At 36.8% G+C, this 22,843-nt stretch overlaps 1 protein-coding gene across 1 annotated transcript; it reads right to left on the minus strand.

Annotated features, from left to right (window-relative positions):
• Positions 1-11,689: 11,689 nt before the first annotated feature.
• On the minus strand, positions 11,690-18,836 carry KLRD1 (killer cell lectin like receptor D1). The gene is made up of 7 exons (XM_085319235.1): positions 18,710-18,836; positions 16,351-16,449; positions 14,679-14,774; positions 14,230-14,384; positions 12,268-12,380; positions 11,867-12,013; positions 11,690-11,726 (listed from the first exon to the last, which is right to left on the minus strand). The coding sequence occupies exons 1-6, from the start codon at positions 18,834-18,836 to the stop codon at positions 11,893-11,895; spliced, it is 711 nt and encodes a 236-aa protein (XP_085175361.1). The 3' UTR covers positions 11,690-11,726; positions 11,867-11,892.
• Positions 18,837-22,843: the final 4,007 nt, after the last annotated feature.

Here is a 22,843-nt window from a genome sequence, read left to right on the forward strand (position 1 = left end):
ACAGTTGTAGTTATAGCTAGCTGGTTTTACTGTTTGCTTGTTTCTACAGAAAACTCATTTTAATGGAATTTTGAAAAATGTTGTTTGTTCTGAGTGAAATATTTAAGGTTTTTTTTTTTTTTTTTTTTCTTTGTTAAAGAATGAGCATTCATGTTCTAGATCTGAAATCAAAGAAAGCTGAAAGAGATATTTTATGTGCACTTGGAATTCCACAGAAAGAGACAGGATTTGGGGAGTATGCACTTAAAGCTATGTATTCAACATTGTCTTGTCTAATTTTTATCCTCTATAATTTGATCTGCTTCCTACTTTCATCTGACCCCAACCCTTCTGAATAAAAAAAATAATTTAACTCTGCAAGGGAAGAGGTCAAAAGGGAAACATTATTCATCCTTCAGTTCTCTAGTTAGAGTCATATAGAATTTCTTTATTTTCTAAATGAAGATGTGATTCTCATCCTTAAATTTAGCAAGAGAAACTTTGATTTTACATATGAAGAATAAAATGCAGAGTTGCCATTTTGTTGTGATATGAAACAAAAATATTTAGTTACAAAATATACTTTGGCAGAGAAAAACCGTCTAAGACTGATTAAGCCAACAGCAGAAAAGTCAGCCTTTCCACCCTATCCAGAGTTTCCTGTATTTTCTCTCTCTCTCAGTCTTTGGATTTTTTGGACTTTTCCATGTGAGCATAGTTAGTAACAGTTAACAAACARTAGCCTAAACTAACAAACAGGAACACAAAACTGGAACTTGGAATTGAAGCACATAATTGGAACACATTGAAATGTATAATATGCACAAGCAATCTTTTGTGGATAAATGACTCTTCTGGAAATGGAARTTTAAAAGCCCATGTTGAAGTCATTCCAACTATTTGCTGCAATTTATAGTATCAAATTAAGCTGGAAGCTAGTCACGGCACAAATTGTGGAGCAGATATTTAATAGGAAATGTATAGCCAAAAGAAGCATTTTTTAGGAGAGAGTAAATAACTAACTGACATTAACATGCCCATATTGTGATTGATGAAGTTTTTTGCATTTCAGAAATCTGTATTTTGAAGCATAATATTACAGTTCAAGGAAAGAGAGCAATTTCATCTGCTGTCCAGGTAAGACTGTATCAGGATAATCACATATTCTTATATTCAAGATGTTTCATTATTGAATGTGTTGGTTCCAGCTGCATCCCTAGACAAAGTGGAAATACACCAGATTTGTAATGGACTTTGTGTATTAAGTCTCATAAAAATACATTAAAATGTATTTTCCACCTCATACACTCATCTCAATTTTCCAACATGAAGCAAAAATCTCAGAGTCACTTTCAAGCTTGAAGCACCAACAAAAGGAGTTCCATGATCAATGTTCCTACTCAAAAAATGCTATCACCAACAAATCCAGTTTAAATCTGAGCACTATTAAATTAAGCATCTCATTTAATCATAGTGATATCAGTATCACACAGAGATAATATACATTCATTACGCTGCAAAATTTCAGCTCTTGAAAAAACACCATTTAGATTTAGAAAACCATCCATCCCAACAAGCAGTTAAACATAGAATACTAAAAATATGTACAATTTCTGATGCATTAGAAGACTCAGTTCCCCATTCTCAGCAATTAATGATTTTCTGAATCCCCTTCACAGCATTCTAACTATTTATGCAGCCATTCATACAACATATAGTTTCATAAGATGAGATATATGAATTAAAAGGGTGGACATGTTCTATGTTAGCTGAATACTAATGGCCTTTAGATGTCATTCCTGGAAAAATCCAATTATTATCCTCATTCTCCCTGCATAAGTGCAATGGTTATTATGATAAGGATAATAGCCTACTCTTATTCAAAACTCATTTAACACTTCTATGCTTTCTTGGGAGATCACATTACTGCATGCAAAGGGAAAGCATCATTGTCTGGAAGTAAAATTTGAGTATATCTAAAATTCCTGCATGATATTCAAGTCAAGAAGAGGATGAGAATGCTAAGTGATGCTTCACTGCCAAGTGGTGAACAAGGGCACCACACACCTCTGATCAGAAAAGGAAAAAGGCAAGGTTGCTTTGGAGTTTTAGAAGAAATGTAGAATAACTGAAAGGGAGTGGGCTGAAGAGAAGGCTGGATGTAGTTAAGAGTTATTGGAAGTTAATGTATCTTTCCAAATCAAAATGAGAAAAGACTCATTTCCTGAGTAATGTCAAATGCATTAAAGAGAAAGCCGTGGTGGGAATACATGTATATAGGAAATTCCAATCAGAATGACCAAAAGTGTTTCCATAGGTCTTTCCTCTTTGGACTTATCTCATGCTTGAGGTTATGAGCATTGCTAAGGCAGATGTTTCTGAACTAGAAGGATGAGGCTAGTAACTTGACTATTTGTAAATATTTTTTACTGCTCATTCATTGTATCTTACAAAACCTTTCTGTTTCTGTCCTATTTCTGCATATGTGTGTGTGTCTGTGTGTGTGTAAATACACAAGGAAGGAAGAATGGACTCTGCTTAGAATTTCTATTAAATATTATTTTGCACCTCTTCTTTGAGAAATCGAATATTTCTCATCCAGTCCTTCTTCTTCTGATAATCTTTTTAGATTAGCTGGACTGCTGGCTTCTCATGGATCCAAGGATGCCTCTTGTAACAGTTCTCTCTGTTAAATCTTAAATTACAATATATATAAAGTAAGATATACAAAGTTTGCCTAGATGACAAATCAATCCTGCAAAAATTCATCTTGTTATAGCCTCTCACATACAAGTTTTCTAAGAAACAGTCCTACTGAACAGTCGTCTGTTATTGTAGAAGTGGCTTAGTCATTTTATTTTTTTTCTGCAAAATATTGAAGAACGTAGCAACTCATAAAATTCAAGTCTAAAGAATTATTCTCCTACTTGCCCTCATACCAAAGATGGAAAAAAGAAAGCCTAGTTATGGAGCATCCAGGTAGAGAAGAACACTAATTCCTGTGCCAATGGTTATGTTACTCCAGCCATTGCTTTATGCACTGGTAATTTGGGTTTGGAAACTAAAAGGCAGTGGTCTACCTGAAAAGAATATAGGTCTATGTCTACTAGCTACAGGAAATGTAAGACTTTGCAAGACAAAATGGATACACATTTCCAGTGCGGCACTGAAGAGTGTACACCCAAAGAACATTGGTCCTGCCTTCAGCAGCTCTCCAAAGCCTGAAGAGAATTTTCATATTAATTGCATCTAGTGATTACCTCAGAATAGAATGGGAATTCAGTATTTTACTCATAGTTAATAAAGGGGAAATACACCAAGTAAGCTGATGATATTTTATAGAAAAAGAAAACAGTCTGTCTCTACTTAGTGTTGACTTTTTCTTGTGATAAATCTTTCAAAATGTTGACAGAGGAGAAAAGTGGATTTGGGACAATTATGGATGAGTAGAAGAAGTAAGAGCAAGAGGGGTTTGCCCAAGGCATGCTATCTTGAATGAAGTGTGAGTTACTTGTTATGGAGTTGTGGGATGTTTTGTAAAATAAATGAGTCTAAACAGTGAGAGCAGTCATTGGTTATGCTAGTTCATAGCTCCTTCACCTGCTTTCAGTTGCTCTATTTTTCCAAGACCCTCTTTGTCTTTTTGGGTGACCCATGCCTAAAAGCATATTTTAATTCCAAATATATTTGGTTGTTTTCTGCCTTGGTGCTTTGCCATTGCTGAGATTCTGATCCCTTTCTCCCCCAGGACATAGGTAGGATATTATGCAAGAAGAGATTAAAAACTACAAAACTCTCTAAGTTCAGAAAACTTACCAGTCTATTATCTGTGTAGAAAGTCATGTATCATCCACCTAAAATCAGTCATCATCTCCATATGATAATTCAATCCTATAGGATTGTTTTTGTGATATTTGAGATGGGCTAATCTATGAAAAATGCCTTTATCACCAAAAGAGTTTTGTTTTTATTTATTTGTAACTGGTAACTACTGTTGGGTGGAGCTAGTCAAAGAACCAAAGGAGGTAATTTAACAATGACATTCTAAACACCTCATCAGAACTTCATAACATAGTTTTGAAGAGGAAATATCTCTGTTTGAATTGCAAACAGAAATATATTTTCTCTGATCTCTTTACTAAATGTAAGATCAGGACCACAGTTGTCTCGAGACCACTCTCTATTAATGTATTCCAAGAGATTTCCTGAATGAAAGACTTAGTACTTATAACTTTCACAGGATCCAAGACAGTCGCATCCACTGTTCGTGTGAATAATATCCTATGTTGCCTTCTCATTAGTACACACTGATGATTAAATTCTCTTCAATCTGCATTGCCTCAGACCTTGAGGACAATACCTCTACTAGTAGTCTCAAGAGGTACTTGCTGACTGGTGAGGAGTTTTGAAGAGTTGATACTAATGCAAAGCAGTACTAGTATGATAGGTACCATATCAACTTCTCTTTCCTTTTCAAGAAAAGGGTAGAATTCTGAGAGAAGCAAAACCYTTTACTTTTCTGCCATGTGGCCTTCTCTTTTGAAAAGTGGAAACAGATGTTGCCTTCCACCTATTTAGAGTTCTTAGTGCAGAGCAAACATACTGATCCTAGAAAAGAAAGACCATTGATCTCTTCTTCTAAACACTCAAGGAAGAGTAGAAAAGTCTATATCCCTAAGCCTGAAAGGCAAAGAAGTTTAGAGCTGAAATGTGTATAGCACGTTATGAGTCAAATCTACACTAATTCTTTTCTTTCTTTCTTTCCCCCYTTTTTTTTTAACTCCTTATTTATTCTAATAAAACCCATAGACTTCAGGCCATGTGAACAACAGTTCTATTTACCATTTTGGTTACTATCTTCATCTCCTCCAGGAACAATGTCTCTTAGTCCTCACAAGTTTTCAAGTGGCTCCGTGGATGTTTAGAAACTCTTAAACCTGARATTTATAACAATACTCTCCAGAGAGGCAAAAAAGTTGTAATGCTACTGCATCGTATTTGCTTCATATGTTGCAAAGTCACTTGTTGCAACTGCTTGCTCACATGCAACTCTGATGCTACAGTGTTATGCATTGTGAGGAGATTAGCAGATGAGAAAAGGACAGATAAAAAGATTTCCTATTTTTAGATAAAGCTTAATCACAGTGCAGTTGCAGGTCACTTGGCAACCTAATAACAAATGAAATCAAGACAAAAGAATGTGTCTAATAAGGAATATCTTGAACTATTCATATTGGATTTGAAGGAAGTCGTATGAGCCTTTGAAGAAACCTAAAATTCTAAACATACTTCAGGTTGTAAAACAATCTTTGATTCATAAATGTTGGTAAAACTTCCCTGATGGAAGTGGAAACTTTTTTTACATTTTCCTCCAGAGTATTTAGATATTAGCTTTTGGCAGCAGCAGATCAGAATGACCATGTCCATGCTTTGTGATAGCAAGTTTAGATGCAACCATGTCATACATGATAAAAGTTAATAAAAATACAGGAATCTTCAGTTCTCTTTCAGATCTCAGGTAAATTTGGATGACTGAGTGAAACAGACAGAGCAGATGAGATTTCCTTGTGAATCTGAGTGCTAGAAGTATGTTCACTTTTGACATATTACTATGACCTAAATGAAAATAGTATTCTAAAAATGTGAAAGGTTTGTCAAAGGAAGGTGAAAGAGCTGCTATTCTAATAGGAAAGAGAGTTTTGAACAACAGGAAATAAGAGAAGAAAACACTAAACTGTTGTAGGAGACTCAATACCAGAAATTCATGATTGAAGTCTAATTAACAAATACACAAATAACAGATGGATGAGAACAGAATCCATTTCTACCACTCTTTCAAAAATATATCATCTTGACTTCTAGATCCCTGCTGGTACAAATGCAGAACTAACTAATTAAAAAATGCCTCCCTCAAAGCCTTGTGTCAACCAAATTGCAGTGTGTTCACTGCAAGGAAATAGAAAGAGAAGAAAGGACAGCATGTGTGGAGAAGTTGTCCTTGTTGAAGTCAGTCCGCCATCTTTTTTCAATGGTGTTATTCCAAAGGTGTTAATATTAACAAAAGAACACAGTATGTACCAGAACTTCCTAGGACCATCATACCTATGACGAAGATGAGGCACAGTGCAAACAAAGTTAAGGTAGCTGACCACCATATACCAAATGGTAGAGATCACCCTTGGTGAAATCAACAATTTATTTGATCCAGGTACTCCAGTCAGTAGCAGTCCCAGCCCTCCATCCCTGCATGGAGACTCATCTGGTGATTCTCAAAAGAATTTCTCTTCTTGTCTGTAAAGCATTTTAAAGATCAAGTCAAACATAGATTGATAAGAATATGTGGCTTCCTCTGGTGCTTGTGTTAAAGAGATCAGTTTGAAATTACATGGCTTAAACAGAACAAATGGAGGTTTCTTAGCCTTTAACAAATGATGAAACTACAAAACTTTCTCACTTAGAAGGAGTAAATAATGCTCTTGCTGTCCTGGGCAGTACCTTATCTCTCTGTTCTGTCAGAACAGAGAAGGGAAATGGTTGCATACCATCATACACTTTGCAGTTTTTTTCTGATGTCAGTGCACACAATTCTCAGAATGCGTACCTGCTACAAATTGAAGCCCAGTTCAGGAAACTTCTGAACTTCTGGAGTTAAAAATACCCACTAAGGTTCTCCTGTGTTCAAAAGTTACTGGAAGTTTGAATCTTCTAATGGTCATTGTAATGCAGTGTGAAGGATCTTTCAGTAGCAGAAATACTTAACTCAAGACTAGATGTCTTCCTAAAAATGAATGGTTTAGCCCAACAAGAGCTATGGGATTTGAAGAAGTGTTTCCAAGGAAATCACACAACTTATGTCATGCCCATGTCAGACCCAGTTTTGTCCCTTCTGACCTGAAAGCCAAGCTTAAATACTTTCTGGRAAAAAAAAAGCTTTACAGGGCAAAACATGAAAAATTTTTTATTATAGTCAAATTTTCCTATCTCTGTGGCAATTTCCTGTGTCAGGAACATAGTAATGAACAGAACTAATCATATCACAGCTGATTCCTACATTCCAGAGTTTGAGTTTGAAACCACCCATCTTTTACTAGAAAGAGATAAGTTAGGGCAAGTTATGGTAGTAAATCCACCATATATATTTTCACATTCACACATAATGACTTTTATCAGGCAAAGCAATAGAAATAAACATACAGTCTGTAAGTACATATTTTACTCATCTGCTGAACTAAACAAGAGAGAGTGTTCCTATTGTCATGGTGTACCATGATGCAGAAAGTTCAAATAGCAAGTATCAGTGGTAACTTCACTGACGTTCTGGGACATTATGTGACTGGTTGGGTGCTGTGGCCAGTGATTTAGAGTATCCATCGTCTTCCTCTGTATTCATGTTCAGCATCTGAGAACTCATTCATGGTGAAATAATAAGAGAGAAAATGATAGGCTAAATATTTTGTGAAGGGGATACAGAAAGAAAAGCAGAATTCAGGAAGAGATGGAAGAATGAATCAAACTTAAAATGTCCCACATATTCAAGTAATATAAGTGATCTTCCTTTTCCTCCCTTAGGGGAAGGATGCCCTTCTTCCCACCCATCCTGTTTCAACCTGGGCCTTCATCCCCTAAACTAGAGAGAAGTAGGGTGACAAGAGTTCTCAGAAATGTATGCTCCAGAAGGCCGCTCTTTTCCATTTAGCCTTTCCATGATTTTCATTTCCACTGAACTTTTCCTATTTTAAAACAGAGCAAACATCTTTGATTCATCTCAAAGGAATATTGGCTTAATTTCTGTGCCTTTTTTGCTATTCAGTGTGAAGAGTTAAAAATTTAGGTATATATATTCAATTTAGAGCAAAGTTCTTAGCTACAAAGAAGTGGAAAATCTGAGTCTGGAATAAGATACATGATTTGACAAATAGGAACAGTGTGCCCTTGTGGCAAGGAAGACCAACCACATACTGTGCTGAATTAGCAGGAGTGAATCCAGTAGTGCAAGGAAGGTGGTAATTTTCCTCTGTTCATCATTTGTGAGTATGCAGCTAGACTGCTATGTCCAGTTTTGGGCTCCCTGTACAAAAAATATCCTAAAACACTGGAATACTAAAACCAGTCCAGGAGAGAGCCACCAACATAAATAGGAGCTGGAGGGCAAGATGCACAAGAACAGACTTTGACAACTAGATTTGTTTAGCCTGAAGAAGAGAAGACTCAGGACAATCTAAATATAATCTCCTATTATCTAAAGTAGGGCTACAGAGAAGAAAGAGCCAAACTGTCCTCAGAAATATACAATGAAAGGACAAGAAGTAAAGAGCATAAATTACAGGTAGGGAAATTCTGAGCTGATATAAGGAAAAAAAAAGTCACAMCGAGGGTGGTCAAATATTGTAGTAGATGGGCAGAGAGAGTGTGGCATCTCCATCCTTGTATGTTTTCTAAACTTGACTGGACAGGTGTCTGAGCAACCTGATCTAGCTTTGGAATCAGCCCTTCTGAGCAAGACTGAAACAGATGAACTTCATAGGTCCCTTCCAAACTAAATCGTTCTGTGACTCTGTGATCTACAAGTATCAAGCAGTGACTCCTTACTGTTCTTAGGGGAGAATGTCCAAGGGAACAACAATAAATGAAATAGCATCAGCTGTCCCCCTTTCTTACAGTTTCGAGCGAGAAAAGAATTAGAAAGAGCAGGATGGACTGGATACTATTTTCATTATGTCTCAACTTCTCTGCACCATCCAACATGTAGGAGGCCATTTCTCTCTTTGTAAAGCTGTGGCTGTGTGCTGGCCCTTCTGTGCAGTGCTGTGCACTCTCCCCTTTTTTCTCGGAATTTTCCTTACCAAGGGAACAAGAAGGTTCTATAGGATGTATTGAAGTCATGATGACAAGAAAGAAGGTTCTGAAACCTTTGTTGGTGACATTGCACCTCCTCTAATAAAAGGTCTTGGACCTGTAAAGATWTATTTAATTTATTGCACAGCAAATGCAAAAGCTGACCCAATGAAGGCAGGAGCAGAATTGAAAGACTGTTTCAGGAACAAGATGTTGACAGTTGACAACTGACACTTTTAAGGAAAGAAGATACCATGTGATAAATGAGTCAGGCTTAGAGCGATGTGGATCTGTAGGGTGCTAGTGAGATTCTGTAACTAGAAACTTGACATTAGAGATGCATTAGCCAGAACAAGCCCTGTGCAGAGGAGTTTGGACACTGCCAAGAAAAGATGCACAATATTAAAAAATACAGATAGAATCATGATGTCTTAAGTAGCTTTAGTTGGAAGAAACCTCTGAAAGTTATCTAGTTCAAGCTCCTTTTCAAAACTGGGCCAGCTTTGAACTCGTCCAGCCGAGTTTGTACAGTCTCCAAGGATGGAGATTACCTAGGCTTTCTGGATACATGTTACTGTATTTGGCCACCCTCATTGTGAAGAATTTTTTCCTTCTATCTAACTGGAATTTCCCTTTTTACAGTTTCTGTTAATTGCTTCTTGTTGCAACTTGCCGCTGTGCACTTGGTATGTCCCAGAGTTCACAGCAGGAGCAGGTCTACAGACATAGAAAGAAATCATTGTAATGAGATCATTCAGGGTACCAAATTCACTCATCTCAACTCACTAGAAGGCTGATTTTACCCTTTGGCAGCTGAATTCAAAATCTGATATATAATAATCTTCCTGAAATAGGCATAAGGTAGACTTCACATCTTTGGCACCATCCCGCTCTATTGCTTTGCTCCTGCTGGTCCATGCTACTTGACCATGTGACAAGACCTTTGACTATGCCAGTGCCACAGAAAGTTTGCAGATCTTCCTTGTCTGTGCTGAGCAGCTGCTTCACTGCTACCAGCTTTCTCACGCAGAAACATTACAATATTCATATTCATTATTGTGTGGACCACCACTGGCCTTTCAATTTCAATTTATTATCAATTAACTGATACTCAGACTGTATATTTTTTGTTGGTAGGTTTATTATTTCCCTCTATGTATGTCTATGTACACAGCAGGTCTAACCTGTGATGACTGTGACCATGACACCTGCTAACCTGCTATGACTGTGACTGATGAATATTATATCAATGCTATTATTTAGACAAACAAAATGAAAGCTAAAATTAGAGCTTATGAGGGCTGGAACAATCTATGTAGAGGCATGGCAGATTCACTTTTTCTTCAGCTATATTTTCTTCAGCTATATCTTATATACATATGTAGGCAGGAGAAGCATGACAGACTGACATAGAAGCCAGACTGAGTGATATAATGGATCTGCTTGGATTTAAAATACAAAATACTGTAAATTCTTCCCTCTAAATTCCACCACTTTTTAGAAGGGAAAGGCCCTTACCAAGTGCTTGGGGCCAAGATTTGGACTGGAATCAAATGAAATTTGTCATGTGAAGGTATGGAAATAATTTCTAAAATACACAGCACCCAGGCACAGAAACAAAAAAAAATGTATTCCTCAAGTTATCACCACTGAACTGACCTTACTATTGATGCTCACTTAAAAAGCCACACAAAGCAGTTAGCAGGAAACTCAGAAGCTAACATCTGTTTGCGTAAATGAACCATCAAAGAGTTGCATTTATCAGATTACTAAAAAAATGAAGAACTCTTCATATACAGTTTATGGAAAGAAAAAGGGGTTAAATGTAGCAGCTCAATTGCCTGTTGTAAATAATATTTTTCAAGCTTAATGAATTGGAAGATTTGAACAGATGAAACTGCAATTTGCATTCACGCATACCCTTCCTATTGCAATACTGAAGAATTCTAGATAGTTCTGATAAGTAGTTGTGTTGGTAAATAAGGACTTGATTCTACTGAGTATTGTTAATCTAGTCAATTAACAAATGCCTTCCACCACATTAAAGAAGTTTTTTGCTAAGGAACTGCTTCACATTGAGATCATTTCAAATGAAATAGTGAATATCACACACATACCGAGTATTATTTTTAATTTATTTTAAGGAAAGTCATGTTTTCATGTGCCAAGGCATATACACATATACACAAGGAGTATATACAAGGACTGTACACATACACAATACAAAACAGATGTCTATTGCCACATATGAAATTGCAAAGAATCCATACAATGAAACTCCACCCAGATTGCTGGTAACTGATTCTGCATTAGCTTGAGTAATTGCTGAGTGGAGCTCTGAATGGAGCGTATTATTGCTATCCTCACTGATTTGTGTAGCAATGAAAGTTATGATAGTACTGGAGTTAGTCATGTAATATTTGAATCCACCCATGACATTCAACTCTACTTTTTGTACAGATTCCTTCTAGGGTTTGTCTGTATTCTTCTGACAAATGTCCTTTTGTTTCTATAAGTATTATTACATATATGAAAACATTTTTGAATAACTAGAGCCTTGTGTTCCTTCTGTACATTCATACCCAGAACAGGAGAATAGTTGAAAGATTTATTTATGAAAGAGGACATGATTAAGCAAACTGGTCTGAAAGAGGTATACTGTATTTAGTGTGTGTTGTGAGTAATTCAGTGAGTAAAATCATAAAGGATGAAGTGGGACTGATTTCTGACTGTGGCATTTATTACAGTAAAATGTTGAGAAAATGAAAGATTCCCACTGAAGCTCAATAATTATTTTCATAGAGATCTGTGAGACTATGTAGTTGTCATGCCAGAGAGTCACTCAAGAWTTGTTGCTTCACTGAAGCTAATTCTTCCAAAATATTTCCTAGGTTTACATTTCTTATGTGAACCTAAGAGGAAAGATGGAGGCAGAGAGAAGGTTTTAGTCTCTAATGGCACATTAATTTCAATAAACATTTTGAGAAAGTTGCAAAATAAGTAAAACTAAACATGTATTTAAAACTTTTAACTGCTAAAGATCGTATCTCACTCTGTGTCCTTTCTTGAAATACTTCTTCAGGTGAAATGAATAGCCCCTTTCTCACAGATCCAGAACTGCTTTGTTGAACAGGAGTTACTGGTGTAAATTATTTGTCCATATAAGGAAGCACAGAAGATGTGTTCATATAATACAATCCTGGAAGATTAAAAAATAAGAATTTATTGATTGTGTGTTAGGTGGTCCTTTATGTACCTGTGATCCAGCTGTACTTTGCCACCTGTTGTTCCTTATACAGGGCAGGAATTAGCAGCTCTATAAAAGATACTATGACCTCTATGCTCCTTAGCACAGTTAGCAAACATGGAAAAGTAAGCAGAATCATAACTTTCATACATTTTACTGGGGCCTATAGGATAGAACCGCACTGGTCCTCAGTTATCAAGGCTTACCAAGCTGTAACTTCTCTCACAAGAGCTGTCCCATCCTCCCAGTACCATCCATTCCTTTCAGAGACATATGATAATCCAACCCAGTAAAACTGTGGATCCCGTGGCAGATAAACCTGTAGCTATGAGAAAATCATCACAATGATCTTTAAGAATAAAATCCAAGTTTCTGTATCTCACAGCTATGAAGATTCAGCAACTAATGGAGATAACTTAAAGAGAGTGGGCTATTGTCTATGCATGTGACAGTGATGATTGCTCTGATTATAGTGTCATTCAAATGCTTTGCTTATTGAATGTCAAAAGACTAATGTACTCTGGATCTACAAAAAAAACTCTGGAGAGAGCTTTATCTGGTCTGCCTGTAGGTGTCTACAGTTTGGTACACACATGAGAGCACTGCTTAAGCCCCGTTTAGGATTAGTGGAGATCTGGCCAAAAGAGCAAAGTGAGCCTGGAGTTTGATTCACCTCACCCAGTGGCTGTGCTACTGAATAGTGAGCTGAATTGCCCCAGTGACTGAATGGACTAGATTCCCACTGGCTGTAATAGAGCCTAGTATCTCTGAAGCTGACGATAACTTATACTGTGGATGCCCAAAGCTGGGTGAGATGAATCCCATCCTAGAGAGCAGAGTCTATTGCCTAGCACCATCTGAGATGCCCTGAGCTACCTGAGGTTTTCACATATGTCTGACAAACAAGACGCAGGACCTATGGGAGAACTGTGCCTTTCTGAAGCATTATTTGGAGGTCGAAAGGGACCCCTAGGGCATCTAAGATGGCACCAGTCACCTATGTTTAGGCATCGGAATGACTACCAGATATTTAAATGTAACCAAAGAGATCTTAGCCCATTCAGATCCTCTATATGTTCTGCTACTGCTTAGTAGTATATTCAGGGATTCACAGAAAAGCTGAAATCCACAGGGTTAGTTTCAGTGTAGCTGCAGCTGTATACACCCAGTATAGAAGAATRAGCTATTATCCAGACACTTGGAATCAAACCATTCAGGGTTTTATATAACATATCAAATCATCTCTTGAATTTGATGTTGAAGCTGTGGTGTTCAGGTGTAGCTCAACAGTGCAAACCAGGATCCTGGTCTCAGGACGTTGCTATATATCCTATGTATCTGTATGGGAAGTCAGTAAAAAACCACTTCGCCACTTTCTCTCTTGTGTCTGTCCATCTAATTTTCACTTAAAAAAATCCAAAGGACTAGCCTTTATGTCTTAAAATGAGAGATAACTGAGTATCCCTATCTGAAATTAACTCTGGTAAAATAGAGATATTTTCAGGAATGTTTGTTTCCTTTTAAAGCTTTTGTGTAGCAAAAGGCAAATAAGGATGTTTGGGGTTTGTGTATAAATTTAATAGGTGTTAAAAAGGAGATTCCCCAGTATATCTACAGAAAAAGGAAAAATACGCTCTTGACAGCAAATCATAAATTATCATTAGTCAATAAAAATAAAAAAAATAATAAAATAACTTAAAAATATTAGTTTTAAAAAACTTTATGTTAATATATATAAAAAAAAAAAAAAAATAATAAAATAACTTAAAAATATTAGTTTTAAAAAACTTTATGTTAATATATTAATATTTTATATTATTATAAATTATTAGTTGTGTTATTATATTAATACTATGTTATTAATTATTATAAGCTTTAAGTTATATTGTTATATTAATATATGACTATGATGACTAATAAGTCATCATAATATAATTCTCTGTTGTCTACCCTTTGTGCCATCATGAACACCAGTCTATGAAGACTATAACAYAAGTCAGAAAAAAAGACTATGGTGAATGTGGTGCTCTCTAGATCTAGTGGTCTAATATAAATGCTAGAAAACTAGATGCTAGGAATCATCAGTGAGAAAACTTGCTTTTGAGGTGCTCTCTCCTCCATGCTAATATTGCAATTTATTGTATCAAGACAAGCTGTTTAGACTGTACCATCTTTGTTCTGTCTTTTAGCACAAGCAAGGTTGAATTTCTCAGGGAACAGAATTCTTGACTTTGTTTCCATGTTTTCTTCTGTTTTGAAATGTAGAAACAGTTGTCAGCTCCACTGTTTTGCCAGCTTGCTGGACAGAGAGCACATTTTGTTTCTAGAAATCAGAGAGACATTATTATGCAGATCAGCAAGGAATACAGGGGCTTTAGCTACTAGCTTGACTGAGAAAAGAAGATTAAGTGTAGCCATGAATCAGCTAAGATCTTCTCAGATCTGTGAGAAACAAGTCACTGAATCATAGTTTGAGTGTTAGTATTCACATCTTGAATACTGTCACAGTTAAAAACAGTCAATAACTGATCAAGCTTTTCCCCCATGGCTTTACAGTCTCTGTCAATGGGCTCTGAAGATGGTGTGATTTGAATTTATTTTCATAAAACATATTTACCATTAGTCTTATTGCTTTCTTTCCCTTCAGAACACAAGGTTTCCCTCATTTCTTGTAGCTTCTTTCCYTCCTCACAGTCCTTGGAAACCTGAAAAACTGTAACAAATGCTTAAAACCAAAAATGCTCATGCTCATCTTCATTCTTTTTCTTTTTAATAAATTTAAATTGTAGCTTTGAGGATTCTTTAAACTTCTATCTGCATCATTTGCGTGTCCAGCACTGTGTGTACACCATCAGCATTTGGTTTCCTAAAAGGGAGATCATGAAGAAGATATAGGTGGTTTTGGCAGGGCTAATTAACTGKAATTAACCCTATCATCATTGCTTATCCTAATTCTGGAAATGATGGACAAGTGGAACAACCATCGGCTAGCCATCAGGGCTGCATTTATTTGTGCCGTATGAGATGTCCAAACTAAGCATATTTACATTCTTGTGGCATATATGGATCTTTGCATTTGGTGCTGGTCAAAATCAGATAATCAAAATTGACTTTCAAAGGAACATTTGATTTTTAACCAGGTTTGGTTTCTTATTGCAGAGTCTTCTTTCTGCATTTGTTGGGAGGAAGGAAGGAAGGAAGGAAACAATTCAGTCAAACATCAGTTAATTACAATTGAATGTAATAGCTTCCTACAACTACTTGAAGGGCAAAGATGAGGGAGCCAAATGCCTCTAAATTAGCAGCAGATGATACAGCAATGCGTAATAGCCACACATTAGGCTTGACATATTCAGATTGGACACTAGGAAAAGTTCCTCACCAGGAGGGTAGTGCAGTGCTATTAAAAGTTACTTAGGGCAGTAGTGGCATCTACATCCTTGAAGATGTTCAAAATTCATCTAGACTAGGCTACGAGAGACTTTTATCTAGGGTTAGTGACAGTCCCATTTCGCATGGAGTTGAGGTAATGGTGAGAGGGGTATTGAATGAGAAGCCAAGAGCTGGCTTTGRGTAACATTTCCGAGATGCTATGGATCGCCACCTGGTGTTCTTTGTGGTGATTTGCAACTACTTCCCACCTCCTCCATGCCCGGAAAAAAAATAAGGACTCTTTGTTAGCTCTGCTTCTAGATGTAATATGGAACCATCTTCAACACACCAATTTTAAAATCGAAGTGTTCCTAAGGAAAACATATTGCAATAAATAGGAAAATTGCACAAATTACTATGATTTGATACCAAGATTTCCTTCACTGCAGAAAAGGTTGCAATCCAAGAAAAAGCCCGAATATTGATGATGAAACTTGTCAATATCAGTCACACGAGGGCACTGCTGGTCATATAGTGTAGTTAACAAGTTGGAGCTCATATACTTCTAATAATGAAACCAAAGTGTTTTAAGAAATGTAATAGGAATTTCCACYTCTCAGTTATTCCTGTAAGTGCAGCTTAAGCTGCTAGTTTGTGACTATTGTTACAATTCGTAGTTTATCTGATGGTCAGTGTGGAATGGACTAGAGGCTGTAAATACAGACCAAAGTGATCCAGTGTGACTCAGACTGACACACAATGAAAGGCGATATTGCTTGTAGGAGGGTGGCACTATTTACATTCTTCCTTTATTATTTCCATAGGTATTTGCAGGGTCACTCTACAGGAGAAGATAGAATAGCCATACTGCTGGAACTCACTAGTATAAAATTAACTCAGGAGGTCACAGTACTTACACAGTGCCAGCAAGGTTACCAGCCCCATTAACAGCACCAGACACAAAGTGAAGAAAATGAAGGCCACTGGTCGCCATATGGAAGCTGAGGCAGAGACTCCTAGCCAAAAAAAAAAAAAAAAAAAAATAAATCCACAATAAAAAGCACCAATGCTCACAATGCAGTGATATTACCTCCTCTTTGACATCATCAGTCTACCTTTATYGTGTTCTGCAGAGCATCTTATTTCTTTACTGAAAAGTTTCTGTTATCATTGTTCTGAATTTCCTGGATTTTTTTATTTTTATTTWTTTTTTTAGAAATATCTATTTATTCACTGAGATTATTTATCAGCTGAGGCTCTGATGCTTTAGAATCATCTCTCTTTTCATGAGACAGGCAACCAGATTAGATTTTGAAGTTCCCACAATCCTGGAAATAACAAAATAAAATCAAAGATTTCTCAATCTCAAAGGGGAAAAAATGCTATCTAGTGTAAGAACACTCTTCACCATATATAAAATTAATTATTGACTCTGTAATTGTCATTTGAAAATGCTTACAATCTTTTGAACATTAAACTCTTCATCTTTCTTCGGGTTCCTTCTTCAAATTTCCACTGTGGTCCAATGTCTTATCAGGAATACAGTTCTCCAAAATTTCCCAGCTGATTATCCCCCAATTAAAATATTTTCTTACTTATTTTTCTTTTGCAGAGCAATACTCTGCTGTAATTTCTGTAAAAGTATTTATATAATACTCTTTTATAGCTATCCTCCATTGTTCAGGTTAACTGAATATTATTATAGGCATCAAGTGCTATTACCTGAGTCAAGTGCCTCAGAGCAAATACCTCCAGCRGCCAAGCCTTTTGTAAGGTGCTAAGAATCATTCTGCAGAGGTGCCCCAGATGTCCAGACAGACCGGGCAACTAAAACTAACATAACTAACATAGCTAGAGTTAAGGGTGATGCCCATAGCCCTCATCACTTAAGGTAATTTCAAGGGATTGCAGATAACATCAAACTGGAGACTAGTACTGGGTGCAATGCTGGACCTCCCAGTTGAAGAGAGATTTCAACTACCTTGTGAGAGACCAGCAGAGGGTCACTAAAGTGACTGGAGCCTGGAGAGAGAGGGTGAAGGATTTGAGTTTGTTTAGCCAGGGAAAGAGGAGGTTGAGGGAGGATCAGTTTTCAGTCTTCCACTACCTAAAAGAAAATCATAGGGAAGATGGAACCAGACTCTTCTCAGAGAGGCACAGCAAAAGGACTCAACACAACAGTCAAAGTTACATCCAGGAAACTTCTGATTAGACTTGGAGCAGGTGAGGAGAAAAGAAATCTTTCCGCTGAGAGAAGTTCAGCCCTGGAATGAGTGTCCAGAGAGGCTATGGGTTCTCCATTCCTGGAGATTTCCAAAACTCAAGAGGACAAAACCCTGAGTAACTTGATGAGACTTTGAAGCTATCCCTTTTGAGAAAAAAAAATGGAATAGATTAACTCTAGAGATCCCATTCWAGCTATTTTTTTTTCTGATTTAATGACTCTACTTTGCATGATCTCTGTGTGTATCAAAAGGCTATTTAAGAATTTTCCCAGAATGCTACCCTTTTTCTATCTTGGAGACTCTACCCTTAGGGTCACAATCCCTAACACTTCACCCTTGCTTTTCTGGCTGCTTCTTTTCAACAGTTTTGAACCATTATTCTTATTGGATAGCCCTAGTTCTTTTTCCAACAGCACCAGAGTGATGTGTTTGTCTATTCAAGTGATGGACAGCAACAATGGATACTTATTTCACACATAAGCAACCTGCTAAATTTCTGAGCAGCAGCAACAGTACTCAAGTCATCATTTCATAAACTCAAGCATTCCTCAGGCACAATCCAATGCATTAGTTAACAATCCATTTAAAGAAAAGCTTTGAGTATAAACAAATAAAAATATACTTCTATCAGAGCTTAAATTCACTATTATGACTCATAACCAGGGCAGCTTTCTATTCACCATAGCTGAGCAAACAGCTTCAATTTCCAAGGCAAACATTATCAGATAGAATTATCTTTTCTCTTCTTTGCCCTGCTATTACAAAGGAGTCTGACTAAAATAATAAAATCTATATCAGAGGCAGTATTTATTTTCAGTGTTGAAGTACATAGAAAAATAATTGGAGTATAGACCTTAGAAGCTTCAGAAAAATCATCTGTGAGTATAACCAATACTGCACAAGATTCCATTATGATCATTCCCACCATTGATTCTATGAACATTCATATAAGAATATATTATAAAGTTTAGAAGGATTCTAGATCAACCAACATGAGCATGCAAATACAAGTTATGCCCTAATTCAGATAAAGAAGTTAAGAAGTACTTACTGTCTACTGGAACAAAACTGCCTGGAGAATTAAATGCAGAACATTTGTTGTTACTTGAATATCTACGAGTAATAACTGAAGTTGAAGGTTGCAAATTTAAAGTGGTGTACCCTTCCTCATCCTCCATCTGTGCTTTGTTACACCTCTTTCATGAGATAGCAGTATTTTGGTAGTAGGGGCACACTGCAGCAAGACCAAAGTGGAGGCAACACGAATGGTTGACATTTCAGTGTTTCCAGTTAAACCACAAAGGAAGCTGTCTCTGTGCTGATTACTGTATCATAGTAACATTTTAAAAGTAAGTTTAGGAGTTAAAGTGGTACTGTGAAGGATGGACATTTGCTTGAATGTAAAGATCAGGGAATCTTGATTTCTGACTGGAACCTAAGTCTATTTCATCTATACTAACCTGATCTGACTGGAAATATATAGCAAACATTATGCTTTTCTACTTCCTTGAAATAAGATACTCTAGAAATATTTATTATTTTGAGTTAATGTATGAAAGATATCTATTCAACGGTCAAGACAAAATACAACACTACAGGTGCACTGAAAACAATGGGGTACATCTCCATGCATTATTATGAGAGAAATGAAAAGTGACATTATTTTACAAAAATTCACTGAAACGAATGCTACAAATATCATTAACTCTATTTCAAACCATGCTGCTCTATCTTCTTTAGTGCATTTTTTGTCTGTTAGCTAGTTAGGAAGATGCAGGGAGAGGGCTGTTCAGGGAAAATCTCCATCTGTCTGAATCTGGTAAAATAATCACATAGGATCTATAAGGCATGTAGTAAATGTAGAAGATAAGAGTATTTGATTAGAGAAGAAAGACTGACAGGGCTGTCTGTGCAGTTTGGCATTGAATTCTGAGGAATACAAATAAATGGTATGTGTTTTCATAGGTAATGAAGGGCTGTACTCACAGCAAGTGAGGAAACTACGCAAGTAGGAAGGCTGTCAGTTTATATTTACGTCCTATGAAGTCAGTGCTGTAGGATATCTTAGAAGGAAAAGGCTTTGCTCCTCCCTGAAAACTGTGGATCAATGTAAGGGCAAAGAAGTCCTTTTGGGACCAGAGAATGGGGGATTGTCAGGTAGGATGAGGTCAAAAGAAACTTTTGGATAGGAAAGGGGATGAGGGGATAGGGCACTGAGACAAGAAAGAAAGAAAGGAAGGTTCGAAGTGAGGAGAGTGAGGAGAAAAGTTGAGATGAAAGGTTACTCAGCCTGAGTCAGAGAAAGACCAGGCAACACTAAAGATGTCTCTGCTGTTGCACAAATGCTCATGGGCAGAGACTACAGTTCAGACATGGCTTATCTATCCTCACTCCTCATCTCTAGCTCTTTGCAGTGCCTTGCTCCAATGCTGAATTGCAGTTCTTAAAAGTCTTAAAATAGTGCCTGACACTCCTTAACAGAGCACTTGCTTAGACATGATGAGTCATGACACGGTGAGGCAGATAGAAAGCAAGAGAGGACTTTCCCTCATAGCTGCTCCTCTTCCCATGCATAGAAGTCAGAGCCTCCCATTTAAAAAGCAGTATCAACAGAATGAAAAGACACTATCATGACAGAGATAAAAGCCATTTTGTTGTATTATTTTAACAGCTCTGAATCCAGTAAGCCAGTAAGTCTGGCTTTTCCTTATTTTTTTTWATTTTTATTTTTGTTTTTGATTTTGTTTTTGTTTTGGAATTGCCKTTTGAAACAGATCCTGCTCCAAGAACAGAAGTAACACTTTGTAATTAAGGTAATGTGATGAGGCACACATCACAATTACACTCTTTGTTGTTATAAAGAACTAAACAAAATTTCTTGTTTATTCTGACTGAAATGAAATAAGATAGATAGGACAGGAAGTTTCAGTCTGCATTAGAACACAGCACACATACAACAATTGTCAGCAGTCTGGACAAAGCAGCTATATTTATTAAATAGAATTTGGCCTAGCCAATTGCATTTGCTAGAGTTTATGACTGGGGGTAGATTCTGGACATGGAATACACTCTGGTACAGAACTGTCATTCAAAAATGCCGTCCCAATCAGTGCAAAACCGGAGTGTTTTGTATATATAGAAATATGTATCTCTCCTTTTGGGAGAATTTCCTTTTGATGGAAAAGGCGATAGAATCAAACACAGCATGTTGTCCTTTGTTATTTTCACCCATGCTGGAATAGGTTGTCTCAGCGCAGCACTCCAAACATCTGCACATCTGCAGTGAATAGTGGGACACTGCCTCCTCTTCTGCTTCTCTGGACTGATTACTTTTTTTTTTTTTTTTTTTTTTTTTTTTGGAGCATTTAAGTTATTGTGTATCATGGAGGAAAATCTAACTCCTTCTGTCTCAGCAGTACAGCGCACACTGCAACTGTCCTCTAGTCCTATTTGCCTTTACAAATAAAATTCTGTATCACAGATTGGTTTCGGCACAGCAGTGAGTTGACCAGGAAGATCAAGGCCGCAGCAAGATGTGGTACAGCCTTGTGAGTATCTGTCAGGCTGAGGACCTGTCAATCTCAGTTCATGTTTGTCTTCAACAAATTGTGTAGAAATACCTCAGATTCTCACATATGCTCTTAGGCTTGTCTCAGTGACGAAACATCCTAGTCACTCTAATGTAAGAAAAAACAACACTGAGCTTTCCCTGGATGGCAAGGTTTTCACATACATAGTAATTCTTTTCTTGACATTGTTGGCTGTAAATGACTTCATAGCAAAKATATGTACATTCGGGTGTAGAGTAGGTATTCCTTACCCTAGAAAAGAAAAGTCTTTATTATTTCATCTTGGCTAATTCAAATTACGTATCTCACCCCTTTCAAACAGAGCTATCTTTGGAAGAGTTCCTTGAATGACTTTCACAAAAAGGTATACTGCCCCTCCCTCCCCCCAAGAAATAATGAATTTAGCAGAATCATGCACCAGCTCCTACAGGGTTGACCCTATCCTGAATATRCCAACAAGTATCCTAAACCAGCTCTAAGGATGGAATCTAACCTATTCCCTGTACATAAAAGTAAGAAACACTGACTCGTTGCTACTTACTGGGGCACTGCCGGTGACTAACTCAACAGTTAAGATTAAGAGAAGATAGCCCAATAATGAAAAGGAAAATTGGGAACACAAGTTTTAAAGCAATAAGAAGAATATATTATATTTCTTAGATATCATTTTAAACAGAAGTGAAGGGACTCTAGAGAATAAATGGTTTCTTATATAAAAAAACCCAGTTTTTGAGAACATGAAATGAACACCATCCTGTTGGAGTTTTTCCATGTATTCTCACTAAAACAAGATGTCAAACACAATAGAAATGTATGATGCGTACAGTCAGTCTGAAACTAGATTTTCAAAAGAAACTTTCAGGCAACTCTTTTTTTGCCAGTAATAGTGCATAGATCAGCCTTTGGGTACTCTTGGGTGAGGCCATGGAAAACCTCAAATGGAAAAGTGACATCCAGGGTACCCAGAAAGCTGAACAAACATGGCTGTCCAAAGTTCTCTTGGTGTCTAGCATATGGACTAGGATCAGCTTTATGTATTGAGGAAAATATATGCCCATGTTATTAAAACTCAACAAAACTTTTATTCTTCTGTAAGAGCTGTGTTGTCTGCCCAAAACAAGCCATTCTGTTCAGTTCTAAATGATAATCCAAGCTTGTATGATCTTTTAGCAAACTGTTTTACCAGTTCCTATGCAGATTAAAGATAATTTAAACTAAGTATAGGCTCAGAAGTTGAAAGGGTTGATGAAAATTGCTAAAAGAACATAAATTCCACAAATTGCTAATCCATCATTGTAAGTTCTGAACTTACAGAAAAAGCCTATTGTCAAAGGAAAAAAGATAGTAGAGCTGTTTTTAGTCAGAAACAAGACGTACTTACAGTACTGAAGAGCATTGTCATCTTTATCAATTTGATTTAAACTGCGAGCAAAACATTGGATCATCTCTCCCCCTTTAGAYATGAATTAGTCTCCTACCTCTTACCTTGTCCCTAACATTTGTCAGAAGTGCAGAGAAAGCCTCTGACTTTGTAGGGAACTGTTGGGTATGATTTGCTGAACTTTACACTAGTATTTAGTATCATTTACTTACTGCAAAAGCTGAACTATGGCAAA

This window comes from Rhea americana, unplaced genomic scaffold (genome assembly GCF_003343005.1).
Source record: "Rhea americana isolate MKP2758 unplaced genomic scaffold, rheAme1 scaffold_579, whole genome shotgun sequence".
Classification (NCBI taxonomy): Eukaryota; Metazoa; Chordata; class Aves; order Rheiformes; family Rheidae; genus Rhea; species Rhea americana.